Genomic DNA, 19061 nt, shown 5'->3' with positions numbered 1-19061 from the left:
TTTTTTTGAAAAAAAAAATTAACTCAGTTCTCTGTATATTTTAGAAATGAGTCCTTTGTCAGAAATAGTAATTGCACAAATTGCTTCCCAATTTGCTACATTTCTTTTGCTTTTGGTTACAATGGTTTTGTCTGTGCAAAAGCTTTTTAATTGAATGTAATTGAAATTATCTAGTTTGTTTTTAATGATGTTCTTCATCTCTTCTTGGTCATAAATTGCTTCCCTTTCCATGGATCTGACAGGTAAACTATTCCTTGATCTCCTAGTTTGTTTATAATATTGTTTTTATGTCTAAATCCTGTATCCATTTTGATCTTATCTTGCTATAACTTCCAATTTTCCCAACAGTTTTTATCAAAGAGAGAGTTTTTATCCCAATAGCTGGTCTCTTTGGGTTTATCAAACAGCAGATTACTAGAATCATTTCCTGCTGTTTCACTTAGTCTATTCCACTGATCCACAACTTTATTTCTAAGGCAGTTTTTATGACTGATGCTTTATAATATAATTTTAGATCTGGTAGGGTTCAGCCACCTTCTTTTGCACTTTTTTTCATTAAAAGGGATAAGCTTTCTTGAACAGGCTGACTATATCATTCAACTGGCTTGTACATTTTCACCTCTTCTCCATGAACTCAGGAACCCCTATAACTCTTCAAAGATAGTTTCAGACGATATTGACAGTTGAAAAAAATGTGTCAGTTGAAAAGAATGTTGACAAAAGTTGTTGGCTAGGAAGAAGCTTTTCCCATAGAAAATTCAAAAGCTTTGAGGATCTTCTACTTTATTACTTAATGACAAGTAATGACAAGTAAGAAGAAAGAGTCAGGGAGAAATTAAACATGTGGAAATGGAAGAAGCATCAGAGATATTTGGAGACTAGGTATGAATTTATTTTAAAAAAAGAAGTCATGGTAGGTTAATCTTTGAGATCTTTTTAGATTGGAGAGTGGATGTAGAACATAAACTGAAAAACACTCAAAGAATTATATTTTAGGATAAAGTACATTTTTCATTTTGAGAATTTTTCTGGGAAAAATATAATTAAAGGTGTGCTTTGTATATGTAAGTTCTAGGAATTTTAGAAAATGAGACTATGCTATCATTAGTAAGTCTGTTGAATTGATTCTGAGACTATTTTTGGCCACCCGAGTCTAATGGATTTTATAGGCTAAGTTGAACAAAGAAAAAAAATCAGGACACAGAGCAGAGAAAGACAATTGCAAAGAGCTCGTGGTTAGTCATCCAAAAATCATTTATTAATCACCTCCTGTTACCTGGCACTGTGCTAAGTGCTAGAAAAGGCAAAATTCAGTCCCTGTACTCAAGGGGTTGATAGCCTAATGGAGTAGACGATATGCAAACAACTATGAACAAACTAATTATATATAGGATAAATTTGAAATAATCAGCAGAGACAAAGCATTAGAATTAAGGGGAATTGGAAAAGATTTCCTATAAAAGGTGAGATTTTAGTTGCAACTTGAAGGAAACTAGGGAAACCAGGAGGTAGAAATGAAGAACATTCTAGGCATGGGAGACAGCCCATGAAAATGCCTGAAATATCTATATTGTGGAATGACTAAGAGTAGAGATTAGTTCTCTCATAGCTTGGGAATGAAGCAAAGAAAAAAAAAATCAAAGGTCACAATATACTCAGATTTGAAACATGAGCTTTATTTCCCACCAGAAAATGCCTTCCTCCAGGGTTTTTTTTGGTTTGTTTCACTTAAATCTAAGTTTTTTTCAGTTCTGAATATGAAGTTATTCATACATGTTCCTTATGTTTTGTGTTCTTGGGAAATGAAAAGCATATATAAGAACTGTGTTGGAATAGCACATCAATGAGACCTCCAAATTCAGACTATTACGTATTTAAGACCTTTATTAAAAGCTTTTACAACCTTCATCTTTCTCACAGACACACATACACAAATCTTTAAATATTTCCAAAGAAACAATATCGACTGAGAAATAAAAATGGTGTGCTTGTTTACAAACTGCCCCAAAGCACCATAACATTTACAATGTTTTTGAATGATTTTTTGACAAACCTTTGACTAAGTTCTCCATTTATTATTTATTCATGTGCTACAAATGTATAACACAGAGCCATATATATATATATATATATATATATATATATATATATATATATGTATAGTGAAAATACTATAGGGTATGATGTCCACATAAAAACCCATTATCTTTAAAACATGATTATGACATCACAATAATGTCAAGAAAAATTGACATGACATTTTTCATGGGAACCTTACATGGGTTTGTCTACCATTAGGTTAGTTGTCAACTTTCCTAAAATAGGATTAACTATGATGACATATACATCCACTTGATCAACAATATGTTGACAAAGAAGTGTTGAACAAATATTCAGATTTGTTTATGGAAATGCAATGGTTTTTGAAGGATCGGGTCATTTGCACCAGAAATTATGGAAGTTTTGTATTCTTAAGGAGCCCATATTTTGTGACTAATAACAGATCACACACAAAACTGTTAGAAATTGTGCAACATATAACTGCAGGCTTCAAAAATGTTGTAATGATGATATCAGTGCCTAACAAGACATGACCTGGTAGCTAGAATAATATAACAGAAACTCACTATGTTTCATGTCCTTATAGAGGACAAATCCCACAACAAAAAATAGGAAACTCAAATATACTTGAGAACTTATACAATGATCATTAATACAACTCAAATATACTTGAGAACTTATCCAGTGATCATTAATACAACAGGGACATTATCATAGAATCATTAACTACAATAACCTAGATAGACTATTGATCCATAGAATCTAAAAAATATTTATTAATAGAAGTTACCATACAAAATACTCACACATCTCTAAGCTACATGGAACAAAATACTTTCAAAATATAGAGAACTAATAGAAAAATCTAAATAGTATGAGAATTGTGATGAGGTATATAATGTCTCCATCATTCTTTCTGCTCCTGGGATTGTACTAAGGACACTTTCAGTTAACCTGCAGAAAATAAGCCTATATCATAATATCCTTATTAAGTGACAGAAGAAGTTCTTTTTATCAACTTGTACAATAGTCCACTGAACATTAAATATATAAGAATAATAGCAGGAAAGTGATTGTTATAATATGAACTCCATCATATAAGATGGATAATAATATCACTCATTATAGGTCATTAGATTTTTTTTTTTGTAAGGCAAATGGGGTTAAGTGGCTTGCCCAAGGCTACACAGCTAGGTAATTATTAAGTGTCTGAGGCCAGATTTGAACCCAGGTACTCCTGACTCCAGTGCCGGTGCTCTATCCACTGCACCACCTAGCCACTCTATCATTAGATTAAAGAACTAGAGCCAAAAGTGATATTACAGGTTATCAAGTTCAACTTTTTCACTTAAATTGAGACCCAAGTTTGTGTCTTCTTAAAAGTCATGTAGGCAATGTCAGAAAATATGTTGAACCAAGACCTTCTGACTTTAGTCAGTGTTTTTTTTGACTGCCTCCAATAGTTATTTTATCCATTTGTGCAGTCATCCACAGATGACTGCAAGATAATAACAAGATGGCAACTTGTCCCAGAATAATTTGTAACTTAACTTCATTGATAAGGATGAAAAAGTGAGAAAATACTAATATTGTGAATATCACTATAATTGTAATTAATTGTAAAAATAACATCGTGGTTTTCAGGTTATAGAACTTTTTCCTTGCAAAAACCTTACAAAAGATGTAAAATGAGTATTATTATTATTTCCATTTTAAAGATGAGAAAACTGAGTCTCAAAGAAATTAATTCAAGTCATCTCAACACATTTATTAAATTCCTTTGAATTTTGACTCTTCCTCCCCAAACATACTTATATATAGTTCCTGCTGGTCTTGTGCATTGTCCTATGTCTAATAATTTTTGATTCCAAGTCTGGTGCCTAATTTTTCTGAATTTTAGTTTCTTCATCTGGAAAGTGATGTAGCTGTGGTGATTTAATTTCTTTCTGCTTTAAATTTCAATGGATTTCTAAGTATAATATCTATTTTGTTATAAAGATGCTAAGGAGATAAGATGATAAAGTTATGCTATTTTGTTTTAGGATATTTGGGTGAGGTGGTTTGAGGCACTTAATTATTTCTCTTCACTCATTAATTCAGTCCCTAATGAATGAATGAATTTGGGTTAACTTTACTGAATTTAATTATAATATCCTGGAGACTAAGAATAAGTAAGACTTTAGAGCTTATCTATCCTAACTTACCTGCCTACCGACCTTTAAAAGTTAGAATCCCTATATTTTAATTCCAGTCCCAAGTCATATGACTTCTCTGAACTCTTTCCTACCTTCAGACCTTTACTGATTCTCCTTAAGTGCTTTTGCTTCTTCCTGAAATTGCTTTTTGTTTTTTAAATACTTTAATGTACAGGTTGAATTCTCTGATATAAGGTAAGCTCCTAGAGATCAGAGACTGGTTCACATTTGTCTTTGTACCCCCAGTATCTACCAAGCCTGAAAATTTTGAGGTCCTTAATAAATACTTGTGAATTTATTTATTTTTAAAATAACCTTTCTGGGGGAAAAGGTGTTCAAGTAATACTGCAATGTGGTTAAAAATATCCTTTTTTTGTTGGTTGATGTTTGAAATTAATGAACATATTGGTTGGCCAATATTCATAGATAATCCTGATTCCCTACTATTTGCTATGACAGTTCTTCAGCAAAGTGTTCTTTTTCTACATGTACCTGTCTTCTTTGGCTTTGATGGTTCAAAAATGTTGATGGAACAGAAGATCTGGGACATACAGTATTGATTGCATGATTCCATTTTCAACTTTAGTTTGTTTTCTTTTAGAATAGATTCCAAATTTTAGAAGTCAATGTTATTTGGAACACAGAATTTTGTGAAGAGCTGCATGAACTGTTCTTCTATAGCATTAAGGCTTGCCTTTCTTAATTCTGTTAAAAGTTTTGCCTGATCAGTTGTGCAGATGGTCAAGAAAAACCTGAGAGTATTCAGAGGAGAAGCCAGGATGGCCAACTTTTCATAGCAAAACCTTCCATTCAGTAATATCAAACTGGGCAGGCTACCCAGTATAATAACAGATGGTACCTCTGTGGCATAGATCCATCATTGTGCTGAACATTCTGTCATTCTTGGCCATCCAACTCTTTATATGATGATGGTCTTTATTTCTCATAGTGTTGATGGTGACTATTGTTTTCAGACTTAGGATGACCATGTAGCCTGTATGATATAGCAGCAAAGTGTCTATGTAAATCTTGACAGAGTATTGTTGGCAATCAAGAAATAATTTTATTATATTGATAATAGATTTGTAAGAGGTAGATCTGTAAGATAGATCCCTATCCTAAGCACCAAGAAGTACTGGATTGCAAGAAACTTCCTATCTGACAGATACTGAATGTAGGGTCCTGGGTAAATTAATCTCCAGCTACTAAGTGTATTTTTTATATATACACGCATCTATTTATATGTCCTGAAGGCATACACTGTTTTTAACCCCTAGTGCTCAGCACAGGGCCTGGAACATAATAAGTCTTTAATAAATATTATCTGACCAACTACTTCTCAGTTCTGTCTTGGGAGTAACTCTCTATTTTTGATTAAATTGGAGGTAGGGAGGGAGACACACACACACACACAGACAGACAGACAGACAGACACAGAGAGAGAGAGAAAGAGGGGGAGGGGAAGGGGGAGAGAGGGAGACAGAAAGAGAGAGGGAGGGGAGAGGAAAAGAGGGAGAGAGACACATACACAGAAAGAGACAGATAGAGACAGACACACAGACAGGGACTGAGAAAAAGACACATGACACTGAGGAAGAGACAGTCACAGAACTACAGATAGAGTAAACACTTGAAAATCTTAAAATTCTATAAACGCCAATTATCTTCATCATCATCATCATCATTATTTATATTAATAGAAGCTTTGCCCCAAACTCAATGAAAACTTATGGAGATCATCTCCTAAGGGACGTGATAGGGGTGATGATCAGCTGTCATGGATAGCATACTTACATCTAATGAAATCTTAAAACCTGAAGTTTAATCATAATACTTTACTTTTACCTGGTACTTTAATGTTTTCAAATCTCTTTGTACACAGTATCTTTGATCCTCCTATCACTTGGGTAGGGTAGGTACTGTATTGTTAGCCCTGTTTTTTTGCAGATGAAGAAACTAAAGCATAGGGAGGTTAAGTGACTTGCTCCTGGTCACACAGGGCTTGTGTCAAAAGCAGGATTTGAGCCCAGATCTCTCATGACTTCCAGGTTAGTGCTTTTTCACTAAACTTTGTTTTTCACTAAACAAAATGGTTTTCCTAAAACATTGACTTAACCATGTTGCTGCCCCACTTAAGAAACTCACTGACTCTTGATCATCCAAGAGTAAAAATGAAGCTCCTTCATTTGATTTTTCAGGACCTTTACATGCTGCAACCTTTGTTGCTAGCCTTATTGATGATGATGATGATGGTGACAGTGACAATTTGGTAGCACAATGGATTGAGTACAGGGCCTAGGGTCAGGAAGACATTTTCATAAGTACAAATCTGGCCTTAGACTGAATAGTTGTGTGATCCTGTTGTGTGGGCAAGTCGCTTAGTCCTGTTTGCCTCAGTTTTCTCATCTGTAAAATGAACTGGATAAGGAAAAGGCAAACCTCTGTCTATGCCAAGAAAACTTCAAATGGAATCATGAAGAGTTAGACATGACTGAAAATGCCTCAACAACAACTTTTTACCTAGAAATTAGTATGCACGAAGCACTTTACATATTAACTCATTTGATACTCAGGGAGATAGGTACAATTAATACCTCCATTTTACAGGTGAAGAAATTAAGGCAGGCAGAGTTAAATGACTTGCCCACTATCTCACAGCTAGTTAGTGTCTCAGACAGAACTGAACTAGGTCCTATCCACTTTGCCATCAGGTTGTGCCATTCTCTTTCACACACTCCAGTTCAGCTAAATTGACTTACTTGCCATTCAGCATATGTGTGGCATATTTCTTCTCTATGATTTTGTCTCAGTTGTGCATGCCTCAGATTTACTCCTTCCATTTTTTTTAGGGTTGTTTCTTTTTTGCAAGGCAGTGGGGTTAAGTGGCTTATCCAAGGCCACACAGCTAGGTAATTAAGTGTCTGAGGCTGGATTTGAACTCAGGTACTCCTGACTCTAGGGCTGGTGCTCTATCCACCACCCCTCCTTCTTCCATTTTTAACAGTAGTTTGTGAATTATTTGGGACAAAGAATATTTTGATATAATTTTTTTATAAAAATAGTCAGATGTGTGTACTTTTACTGACACTAGTCATTTGAATTTGACCATAGTAAATTGGATTCAGTTGGTTTCCCCACTTATAGTTAGTTCTCTCATAGCTGAGAACTGAATAACATATCATATATAAATTTTGTTACACTCTCTTTTGTTGTATTTTTAATTCTGTGAATTTAAGAATGAATATTACTACAAGAAAACATGTAAAAGTCATAGCTTTTAAAGAGTACACTTTAATGACCAACAGAGATACTGTAACAGTTGCTGCTATGGGGAAAATATAGCTATTCAAGTATCATTAAGCCTATAATGAAATATGATCTCATACTCAAGCACAAAGAAAAGTACAGTAAAAAACAAAAACATACCAAGAACTGATAAACTATTCCAGCAAAATAGTATAATTCATACTCAAGAAGCAAGTAAATATCTGGGGAAAGGAAGGACCTGACAACTGGATGGTTTACTATTAATTCCTATACAATGCACCATAAGCTTCTCGAAGTTGGAAGAACAGTGAGAAGACAAGTTAAAAACATCTATCTACCAGTCATTACTATGAAGAACGTAGATCTTGTCATGTGCAAGACAAGAAACATATATTGAAAAAGATTTGAAGGTAGAATAAAGATATTTTTTCTTGATGAAGCTCACTTTTTTAGACAAGGCTATTCCAAAACATGATCACCAAAAGAAAAAAAAAAAGTCTTGTGAACTCATAAGACTTAGCCGTCTTCAACTGGGGGGGGGGGATTTTTTTTTAAGGTTTTTGCAAGGCAAATGGGGTTAAGTGGCTTGCCCAAGGCCACACAACTAGGTAATTATCAAGTGTCTGAGACCGGATTTGTACCCAGGTACTCCTGATTCCAGGGCCGGTGCTTTATCCACTGCGCCACAATTTTTTTTATTTCTAGTAATTCTGAAAATCTTATGTGCATAAAAGAAATGACCTCTAATAAATATATTCATAAACTGAGGTACAGAAATGTACTTCAAGAAGTACAGAAATCCCAAGATAGAGGTGGGATATTGCGACATAACTTGGTATGAAGGGCAAGAAATTTTCTTAAGAGATGGAGATAAACAAGCTTTGATTTCTTGAGGATTCTTATTTAAATTTAACTGAAAAATCTATGGCTTATCTTTAAGGCTAATCTTGGGGAAAAAATGAACTGTCAAAGGTAGGTTTAATATGTAACGTGATGTAGTTTCATGATAAAGAATGAAAAAACAGATATCATATCTTGTGAATTTAATGCTAATTATATAAAACAGATGGTTTCAGCATAAGGGGGCATATTAAAAGTTTTTTAAAGATGGAAAAAGTTTTAAGTTTTACTGAATCTCAATAGTTAATTTTCTTTGTCCTAGGCAATTCACATATGATTTTCTAGAATTAGCATCAGTATTACATTTTTACATAATATTTTTCCCTTTTCTCTTCAACTGTTAATGCTTTTCCTCTCATATATTTATAAAAATATATGAATGGATAGATACTTACATGTGATGGTCTTTCTTAACAATGTAAGCAATTTTATGGTTTCATTTTTGTCTTTGTATACTCAATGTTTGGCACAGTAGCTGATTTAATAAATATGCACTTAATAAGGGTTTTTCAGAAAACTGAGGGTTAGTGAAGTTAAGTATGACACCATGGTCTGGTGAAGAAGAATTTGTGTTATAAATATTCCTTCAGATTTTTGAGATGGTCTAATGATAGTTATTACATAATTTTCTTCACATGGAGACCCCAGTTCTAGTCCCCATTCTACCACAGTCCTCAAGTTCTTCCTTTGTAAGATGAGGATATTGAATAAATTCTTAAGGTGTCCCTTCTTGTTTTTAAAATTCTTTAAATATCACTAAGGTTGAAAAACAAAACTCCAGAAGCTATTATCTTTCAGACTTTTTGTCTAATGCAAAGCCATCTTTGATTCAGTTGAATGCCCTCACCACTCTTTGTCTATATGGATTGTGGGAAACAGGACATGTGAGACCACATCTTCATCATTTTTCTGTTTTCCACAGGAAGCCTTTCCTGATTTCTAAAGATCACACGACTCATTAGTAAATCTTGTGGTTTGTCTTTCCCTAAGTCAAAAATTGAGATGCAGAGAAATTTCCTAATAATCAAGTTTTCAAATGTCTCCTTTCTCACACTGTTCCCTTCTTTGGAATTTCTGCCTCCTCTCTGCCCAACCTAATTTATAGTCTGCTAAGGATTAATTTGCTCTTGTTACTATATGACTGTAAAAACGTGGTCTAGGCTTTGTGTGTGTGTGTGTGTGTGTGTGTGTGTGTGTGTGTGTGTGTGTGTAGTATAAGATTATTTCTTGCTTATTTTGATGCTTTCATCTTCCCTCTGCCCACCAGGAGTGCTTCTATTATTTTACCCTCACTTTTGGTGCCCTTTCTAATGTACTTCATTAACCAGGAGAGGTCTCCTTACTTCTGTGTCCACTTGTTCTTCTCAGATTGCTAGGTTTCTAACAGTAGATAGGTCTGTCTAGGTCTGTCTGCCTACCTTCCCTGTTTGGGGTTATACTCCATTACTCTTTTTGACCCCTAGAGGCTTGTCACTGCCTTACATGTGGCATAGGTTTAATTAAATGTTTATTGAATGAATATTTGGATTTTTATCTTATCCTCCCTTCTAGAATATAAATTGCTTGAGAACAGAAACAAAGTATTTATTCTCTCTCTCTCTCTCTCTCTCTCTCTCTCTCTCTCTCTCTCTCTTTGGTTTTGCAAGGTAATGAGGTTAAGTGACTTGCACAAGGTCACATAGCTAGGTAATTATTGAGTGTCTAAGGCTGAATTTGAACTCAGGTCCTCTTGACTCCAGGGCCAGTACTCTATCCACTGTGCCATCTAACTGTCCCCAAAGTGTTGATTCTCTCTGCCTCCTCACATCCCTGTCTTCCCTCAAGTCTCCCCTCAAATCTCATTATCTATAGGAAGCCTTTCCTGGTCCTGCTTCATGTTTTTCTCTATATTTACTTGTCAGCTTTAGGAGAAAAATGTGGGAATTTTTTGGTAAATTTTGCAGAAGTCACAGACAATACATGAAGACCAGTAGACAATGTGGAACTGATGACCAAATACTTAATCCAAATTTTCCAGTAAGGTTCTATAAACATCCCATAAAAGAAAATATTCATTTTTCTGTGGTTTGAAAGAAGGGTCAAAAATTTTTTTTCCAGATTGTGGGACATTATGCTCCTAATTCCCATGATGTGGAAGGGATAACTGTATTTTGTAAGTTTGCATTTGTTTGCATGTTGTTACTCCTCTTAGAATGTAAGGTCCTTGAGGGCAGGGACACTTTTAGTTTATCTTTGTATCACCAGGGCTTATCACCATGCCTGCCTGGCACCCAGAGTTATTTTTTAAAATTTTTTTTAATCACCCCATGATTATAGTATATTTGTTGAATCCATGTTATATCCATCTCCCTCAGCACCCTCTGTCCAATTAAAAATATAATAGCAATTTATATTTATAGAACACCTCATTTTATCTCATTTAATATTCAAAACCACTCTGTAAGTTAGGCTGGGCAGTTATTTATTGCCTCTAACAAATGAGTGACATTACATCATAGCAGAAGGAAAACTGGTCTTGAAGTTAGGAAGATCTGAGTCCAAATCCTGTCCTGATTGTGTGACCCTGGACAAAAGACATAAAATCTCTTATTGCCCCTGTCTCATTTATGTTCTCTAAGACCATAAATTACAGAATAGGTGCTGATCTGCATTGGTAGAGAGTGTCTCTCACTGGGAGTACCCTATGTCAATGAAATCATAGATCTAATTAAAAAATTAAAATGAGGAAGTCTCAGGGAGGTTAAGTGACATGCCCAAGGTCAACCACAGTTATTTGAAGGGCAAAGTGAGGACTATCTTCTGATTCCAATTTTATTTTAGTTCCTTTCCACTCTTCCAGGTTAGTTAAACAGATACAACCAGTCTTTGCTAATGGAGATAGTCTTTATAGAGTTTTCTCTTCCCCATGACTAGCAAGTCTTCTAGAGACAAATATTCCTAGTAATTTTTACCTAATTGAATGGAATAACTCTAATGGTTACAATTAAAGGTGGAAACTAAATGATGGGACTTGAAGAAAGAAAGAAAGACAGAGAAACATCATAATAATAAAGGATTTAGCTATTATGGTGTTTGCATTTTCAGATTTCCATATGATGGGCACCCACAGGTATATTATTGATTTTGTACAAATCTTTCCCATACCTGGGCCCTGTGAAGTGTGTATTAAGTAGAGTGGGATATCTTTGACTACCTTCAGCAGGTGGATAATTGCTCTTCAACCAAATGCACAGTTATCACAGACTATTCTTGGCTTAGATTCTGCTTCTCTCTTCCTGCCTGTCTCTATGTTCTACATAGCATACCACCTCTAGCTCCAGCTTCCACCTCCCACTGGAATTGAAGGCCCCCCAGACTGGCAAGCATTTCATCTTGCCATGCCTTGTCCCTTACTACAATGCTGCTTCTTAACCATCTTCATGTTATTCATACCATTCTCAAGCAGGCATGCCACACGTTTCCATCTCTGTTTTTCAGAACAGTAACCATGTCAACTCTCCCATTCTTGGCAAAGGCATCTCAATTAGAGGCTCTATTATTCTAATCACCATTCTGACTTCCTTATTCAAAACATCCTTACCTGGCTTCTACTTCCACCTATGTGCAATCTTCCTCTCTTAGAATATAAGCTTCTCGAATTCAGGGATTGTATTTCTTGATCATATCTGTTTCCTCAGCATTTTTTTATTCATTCATTCATTTTTGCCCTGGCTCAAAAGTGTATGTTGTTTTCTTGGTTTTGCTTACTTCATTCTGTATCAGTTTGTACCCTTGACTCTAGCCCAATCCTTGGTACACAAGGCCTTCCTGAGGGAGGACACACATGCCATTTGTTCTCTTGGCTTTATCCTCAGAAGGGTGGGCAGATCAGTGTAGAACACAGACTCAGATGAGATGGGAAATATCCAGAGACCACTTGAACTCCTTCCTTCTCTGCTTCAAGACTGGAGACCCACCTGGCTCTGTCCCTTACCCCAATAGCCTTTCCTCCTCCATCCACAGGGTCCTAAAGGGATAGTAAATATATACAAATGTAACATCTTTTGCTTAAATACACTAGCTGTGGGAAACTTCCATGTGGGTGGAAAAGCTGGCATTCTACCAGGTCAGTCAGCCACACCTGCTCCCTTTCTGCCTCCAAAGTTCCGCTTCATTGATCTCCCTATTTTGCTAACAGTATCCCTGCCCTTTCCCCTTAAGATCCATTCTCCTTCATCCTCCTCTTATCTCCTTCCCAGCTTCTCCTCCCACCTCCCACCCCGAAACATCTCCCTGTCCCGATTGTGAGGGATTTCTCCTAAGACAGCAGGATGGTAACCTTCCATGCTTCTGAATATAGCTCTGACTACACATTTCTGTTCTCCCTTATTTTCATCCGAGGTCTTTCTCTTGTGACCTTTTGAAACTTGTGGATATACTACTTCAAGATGGCCAGCTTGGGTTACTGCTCCAATTTTCTCAGGTGTGTTCCCTCCCTGATCTTCCAGGAGAAACTAAACCTAACTGAATGGAGTTGCCCATATGCCCATAGGACCATAGGTTTAGAGCTAGAAAGCACTTGAGAGACTTTCTAATCCAATAAGTTAATTTTTGAGGTGAGGGAACTGAGGCTTCAAGATACTTAAAGGCATACCATTATCAAGCAGCAAAACCAAGTTTGAAACCCAGGTCATGCACACAAGAGAAATTAGGTTAATTCCTAATTACCTCCTTGGTGACCCTCTCCAGGCATCTTGATCTATATCTGACCACTGAATCTAGATGACTGAGAAGGGGGAGATGGTGACTTGGTAGGGTCTTGACTCATTTAAATCCAATTCACTTGTAAGTCATGACATCACCTACAATCACCTTCTTGCTAGAGTACATAGGCCACATCTGTTCATTTAAATTCTCTTAACCTTAGTCACCTCATCTGTAAAAATGGGAATAATAATATTTATTGTACATATCTCATAATTTTTATAAATATCTTATGAGATTTTATATATATATTAAAAGACAAGATAATTTGTAAATTTCAGATGTTATTGCTGTTCTTACAAGGACTCTTTCTAATATGCCTAAATTATCCCTATGCATGGGCACAGAGTGTGCTAAGCTAAGTATTAGTGATACAAAAAAAAAAATACTATATGCTCGGTGATTGGTACATAGTAAACACTTAAAAAAATGCTTTCAGGTCAACTGTGTCAGCTCAACCACAACACAACACACAGACAGCTGGGCACTATCTGTTGACTCCATTCTAACAAAGCTATGTTGCTATATTGAATATCTAACTCATACTACGCCCTATCTATACTTTCATTACCTCTGTTGTTCTGCAGGCACAGTGTCCTAGAGTAATGATTGCACATGATAACTGGCCAATGATTTGCATCTTCTGGTCAGTTTAAATATATGGGCTTCAATATACCTTTGTGAGTGAAAATACCAAATGTGGGAGCTAGCCTAGTGTGTGAGGCAGCTAGGTGGTGTTTGGCTAGAGCACTGGGTTGAGAGTCATGAAGAGTCCTCTTTGTGAGTTCAAATCTGGTCTTAGATATTTATTAGCTGATATATATTAACTTAGATATTTATTAGCCCAGGGCAATGTCATATGAGACAAGTCACTTAACTCTTTTTTGCTTCAGTTTCTTCATCTGTCAGAAGAACTGGAGCAAAAAAGAGCAAACCACTCCAGTATTTTTGCCAAGACTAAAATAGGGTCTTGAAGAGTTGGACATGAAGGCAAAGCAACACCCCAGGGTAGACCTAGTTATACCTATCCCCTTTTCTGCATTTGCTTCTCTACTGCACTTATTTCCTGGTTGTGCTAAAAAATCCAGGTGAAGAGCTTTTATTAGTTTTCTTTCTAAAGACTGAAAATATTTTACAAGGATATCTGATGACTTGACTTTTTATTTATATTATTTATAATCTGATAATGGTTTAATTTAGAATCACTTTGGTTGCCTAAATGCAATATAACATACTTCTATAAAATTCACCAGGATTGTTTTTTTTCCTTCTTTCCTTCCTTCCTCCCTCCTTCCTTTCTTATTTCCTTCTTCCTTTCTTCCTTCTTTCTTTCCAAATGAGGAGCTTTTATTGCTTTTCTTTCCAAAAATGGAAAGTAATTTATAATAATACCTGTTGATTTGCTTTTTAGTTTGTATCATTTGTAATCTGATAATTGGCATAATTTTGACATTCTTAGGTTGCCTAAATGTAACTTAACAAATTTCATAAAATTCATCAGGATTGTTCATTTCTTTCCCTTTTTTCTTTCCTTCCTTCTCTTATCTATTCAAGTGAAGAATTTTTATCACTTTTCTTTTTAAAATTGAAATATATAATAATACCTAATTGATTTACTTTTTATTTTGTATTATTTATAATCTGATAATTGGTATAATTTGACATCTCTTTGGTTGCCCAATTGCAACTTAACAAACTTTATAAAATTCATCTGGACTACTTTCTTCTTTTTCCTCCTTTCCTCCCTCCCTTCCTCCCTCCCTCCCTCCCTTCCTCCCTTCCTTCCTTCCTTCCTTCCTTCCTTCCTTCCTTCCTTCCTTCCTTCCTTCCTTCCTTCCTTCCTTCCTTCCTCCCTCCCTCCCTCCTTCCATCACATTTCTTTATGTCTCTGGGTTTGTCTTTCTCACTTTCTCTGGGTGTCTCTCACCCCTCCCTCCCTCCCCACTTCCTTCTCCCTTTTCCCTTTCATTTGTACAAGTTGTACAAAAAGCATCAGCAGCTGGTGAAACTTGGGCATGTGACAGGTGGACAGCAGTGGCTTCAATTCAGAAGCTGAATACACAGGCTTCTTTTTTTCTCTCCTGGAGAGTGTGCTGTGTATGCACTCTTGCCCCTGTTTACCCTGGCCTCCTGTTAGTCAGAAAAAACCTGATCCTCTGGAAATATACCCTAAAGTTCCTTTCTTCCTTGACCCAATAGTAGGATATCTAATCTTGATGCAGAACCACACATTTTGCAAAACAATGGGATCCCTCCCTTCCCCTCCTCTCCCTGAGATGGTCTGAGCAACCATCACCATTATGTGAATGGAAAAGAAAGAATGCAGATGATTCTGTTCATTGGACTGGCTGGAGGCTTGGGAGCTTGGAAATTTCAGGGACTTTTATTTGCAAGGCTACTGTAGGGAACCTATAAACAAGCCCCAACATGAACACAGAGTATGTTTTATCACAGGAAGAGAAAGTGGAGCTGTTTTTGTTTTCCTTGGGACAGCTAACAGGGACAGACAATTCTTAGAGAACATTGCCATCCTGTGGATAAAGTTAGTTATAGACTCTTCCTGTGATTGTCTAATAGACTCCCTAACACTGGGCTTGTGGAAATGGCAAAACTCACTGGCTCTTCATTTATTCTGATTGTTTCAGAGTTACTCTTAAGTAGTTTGATGTTTAAGAGAAAAAAGAAAGCAACAATTTGAGGCAGCAGAGGAGAAAGACTGGTGCTTCTGTCAATTGAATTCTGGCAGGTCATCCGTTTTATAGAATTAGTTGAATGTCTGCCTACACGAAGAAGATGGTTTATTATTTAAATTATTTATACATTGCACATATTTACTTATGTATTAAATTATATTTTATTTAAAATGTTTTATTATCTTTTTTTCTTTACAGTTACTTCAACATGATTTCTTCTCTCCCAGATAAATACTCCCCTGAGACAAAAAAAACAACAGTCAAGCAAAACTATCCCATACAATGACTATGTCTGAAACTGTATAGAGTTGTATTTGGAGGTCTGTTTTTATGAATCCCCTCTTCTTTTGGGGTTATAATTTATCCTCTTCAAATGTCAGTTTCTCACAGTTCAGCTTCTTTGGAATATTGTTTTCATTTATATTGCTATGATAATTGTGTATATTGTTGTCTTGGTTCTACCTATTTCAATCTGTATCAGCTCATAGAAGGGAGGCAAGCCTAGTGGATTAGACCAGGGTTCAAGCCTTGTCTCTGACCTATATTAGCTGTATGATTCTAGACAAACTACTTAACTTCTCACTGTTGCTCTAAGTGACTATAATTTCAGAGAAAACACCTGGGACTTCTTTATACCAATGATATCACAGTCCCAGTCTTTATTCCTTTCAATTCACACAAACCCTCCTTCATTTCTGTGAATTTTTCACATTTATCATTTCTTTGTTGCACAATACTGTTTTATTATATTAGGATATCTTAGTTTTTTTTTCAATTGTTCCTCAGTCAACTGGAAGGCTTGACTTCCAGGTCTTTGTTTTCAGAAAGATTGAGGTTGCTCTAGGAGGGGGCAAGAACAGCTTTGCATCCAGATAGTGGAATAAGTTAGAACATCTGATTCTAGATCATTCACTGAGAGAAACTTTGAGCTCATTGGATCCTGTGAAGAATGCCCGAGTCATGTCAAGTTAGCGAAATTTGACTAAGCAGAAAGTCACTACCCTCAGGGAACTTATATTCTAAAGGAGGAAGGCCATACATAAGAGGAGCTAAAAAGGGAGGAGTATCCATTTGAGAGAAAATCTAGTCCAAAGAGGAATGGAGATATAGCTGGAATGGCACTTTTCTTAAAATGGAGATTCTAAGAAGAGCTAGGCAACCTGATGAAGGGACCATCAGAGTAGATTGTATTTCTGGTAGAAGGCAAGGAGTAGGGCGGACTAACAGGATAAGGAGGCTTCTGAGTCGTGGTGGAGAAAGTCGAGTCCGAGAGGAATTATTCAGAGGGAACTCTGAGATGTCTAGTAACTATAGGATTAGAACTAACTATAGTATAGCATAGTATGCTATGGGATGGTGTGGTAAGGTGTAGTATGGTGTGGATGGTGTAGTGTTTAGTATAGTATAGTACAGTATAGTGTGGTATAGTGCAGTGTATAGTATGGTGTAGTGAGGTATGGTATAGTACAGTATAGTATAGTATAGTATAGTATAGTATAGTATAGTATAGTATAGTATAGTATAGTATAGTATAGTATAGTATAGTAATAGTATTAAACTAACTATAGGAATGAAGTCGAATCAAGAAATAAAACACAGGTTGTTGGATGCAGTAGAAGTGAATTTCACAGAACCCATCCACCTCCTGATTTGGGGAGCAAAAATCTGCTTATGGCTATCATTTGTTGTTGTTCAGTTGTTACTGGTCTGATTCTTTGTGACCCCATTTGGAGTTTTAGTGGCAAAGATACTGGAGTGGGTTGCCTTTCCTTTTTCAGTTCATTTTACAGATGAAGAAACTGAGATGAACAGGGTTAAGTGCCTTGCTAGTGCTAAGTGCCTCTAGATCCAGAGCTCTATCCCACTGCTCCATCTAGTTTTATATTAATGAGAGCAAAGCAAAGAATAAGAGTATTATATTTTTTGCTGTTTTTGACATTAAATGGGGGTGGGGGCTACAATGAATAATTAAATGGTGACTTTTTCATTCAGCCTTTCATTCAGAAGGAAAATGTATCTTGCTAGTACTACATCTTCGTGTGTGTGTGTGTGTGTGTGTGTGTGTGTGTGTGAAGTAATCTTTCCTAGGATCTTAGGTGCTGGAGTAGACAAGGATGGAGAATTCACCTGGTTGGCCCTCTGTAATTATCTCCATGAGTTAATGAAGACAGATAATTTTTTTTTTTTAAGGAACAAGGAAATTGAAAGGAGGGTCTCAAGTTTCTGGAGTTCATTGAGAAGTAAAAAGTATCATATAGGATATAAATGTTTATATTGATAAAATGGTATAGGGTTTATAGGGTTTACAAAACACTTTATATATTATCTTTTTTTTGGTATTCAAAATATTTACTTTTTGATGAGTTATTTATACTCCTTTTCCAGTTGACCATACTCCTTTTCCAGTTGATCATTTTTACTTTTAAAGGAGCTGATTTCTTCTATCAGTTTTTCTTTTGTTCTTTAGTTCTTTAGTTTTTGCAAGGCAGTGGGAGGTCAAGTGACTTGCCCAAGGTCACACATAGTTAAGTAATTAGGGTCCTCCTGATTCCAGGGCCAGCTACCACCTAGCTGCCTCTGTATCAATTTTTCATAATTCTCCTGCATGGCTCTCATTTCTTTATAAAATTTTTCTTCTTCCTCTCTTCTTTGAATTTTAAAATCCTATTTAAGCTCTTCTATGAGGTTTTGGTATTTAAAATCAAAGTCATATTGTGAATGGATGGTACAGTGGTACAATCCTATAGATTATCTTCATTATATATAGTAGAGAATTGTGATTCAGAAAGAGTCACTAATTTGAACCAAACAGCAGAAAGACCAATCTGAATTAGTATGTAATCTGAATATATTTTATTTATTTATTTATTTATGTTTTTGCAAGACAAATGGAGTTAAGTAATTGACAAATGGAGTTAAGTAATTATTAAGTCAGGAGTACCTGAGTTCTAATCTGACCTCAGATACTTAATAGACTCCATCCACTGCACTACCTAGCTGCCCCTGAATATATTTTAAAAGAAACAGTAGTTTGAAGAGAAAGAATCACTAATTAGAGGTCTTACTTTAAATTATAGATAATAATGACATAATAAACCCTAGTTTAAGTAGTATTTACCTTTCCCGACATTATTATTTCATTCTGTATGCAAATATGTGCCTATAAAATACTGGGAACATTGTTCTCCTAATTAAGTAAATA

General features: G+C 35.8%; 1 protein-coding gene and 1 long non-coding RNA gene across 7 annotated transcripts in view; one reads left to right on the top strand and one right to left on the bottom strand.

The window, feature by feature from the left end:
• Positions 1-726: 726 nt before the first annotated feature.
• The window catches only part of LOC141522010 (uncharacterized), a 354724-nt gene continuing 336389 nt past the window's right edge, over positions 727-19061 (top strand). For all 5 annotated transcript variants that reach the window (XR_012478113.1, XR_012478110.1, XR_012478106.1 and 2 more), the window contains exon 1: positions 727-882. This is a non-coding gene — a long non-coding RNA (uncharacterized LOC141522010). The remainder of the gene's footprint in view (positions 883-19061) is intronic.
• Positions 10896-19061, bottom strand: part of TMCO5A (transmembrane and coiled-coil domains 5A) — a 40518-nt gene continuing 32352 nt past the window's right edge. The window contains exons 13-14 of one of the 2 annotated variants that reach the window (XR_012478105.1): positions 12004-12429; positions 10904-10986 (exon numbers count right to left, since the gene is read on the bottom strand). Coding sequence is in view for 1 of the 2 variants with exons in the window: in XM_074235072.1 (XP_074091173.1) it covers positions 10911-10986 (76 nt within the window). In the remaining variant the exon portion in view is untranslated. Of the gene's footprint in view, positions 10987-12003; positions 12430-19061 lie in introns of both variants that reach the window. The other variant, XM_074235072.1, reaches the window with a different exon arrangement.

The sequence above is a fragment of the Macrotis lagotis genome, chromosome 4 (assembly GCF_037893015.1).
Source record: "Macrotis lagotis isolate mMagLag1 chromosome 4, bilby.v1.9.chrom.fasta, whole genome shotgun sequence".
NCBI lineage: Eukaryota > Metazoa > Chordata > Mammalia > Peramelemorphia > Peramelidae > Macrotis > Macrotis lagotis.
This window is presented reverse-complemented; position numbering and strand designations above follow the sequence as displayed.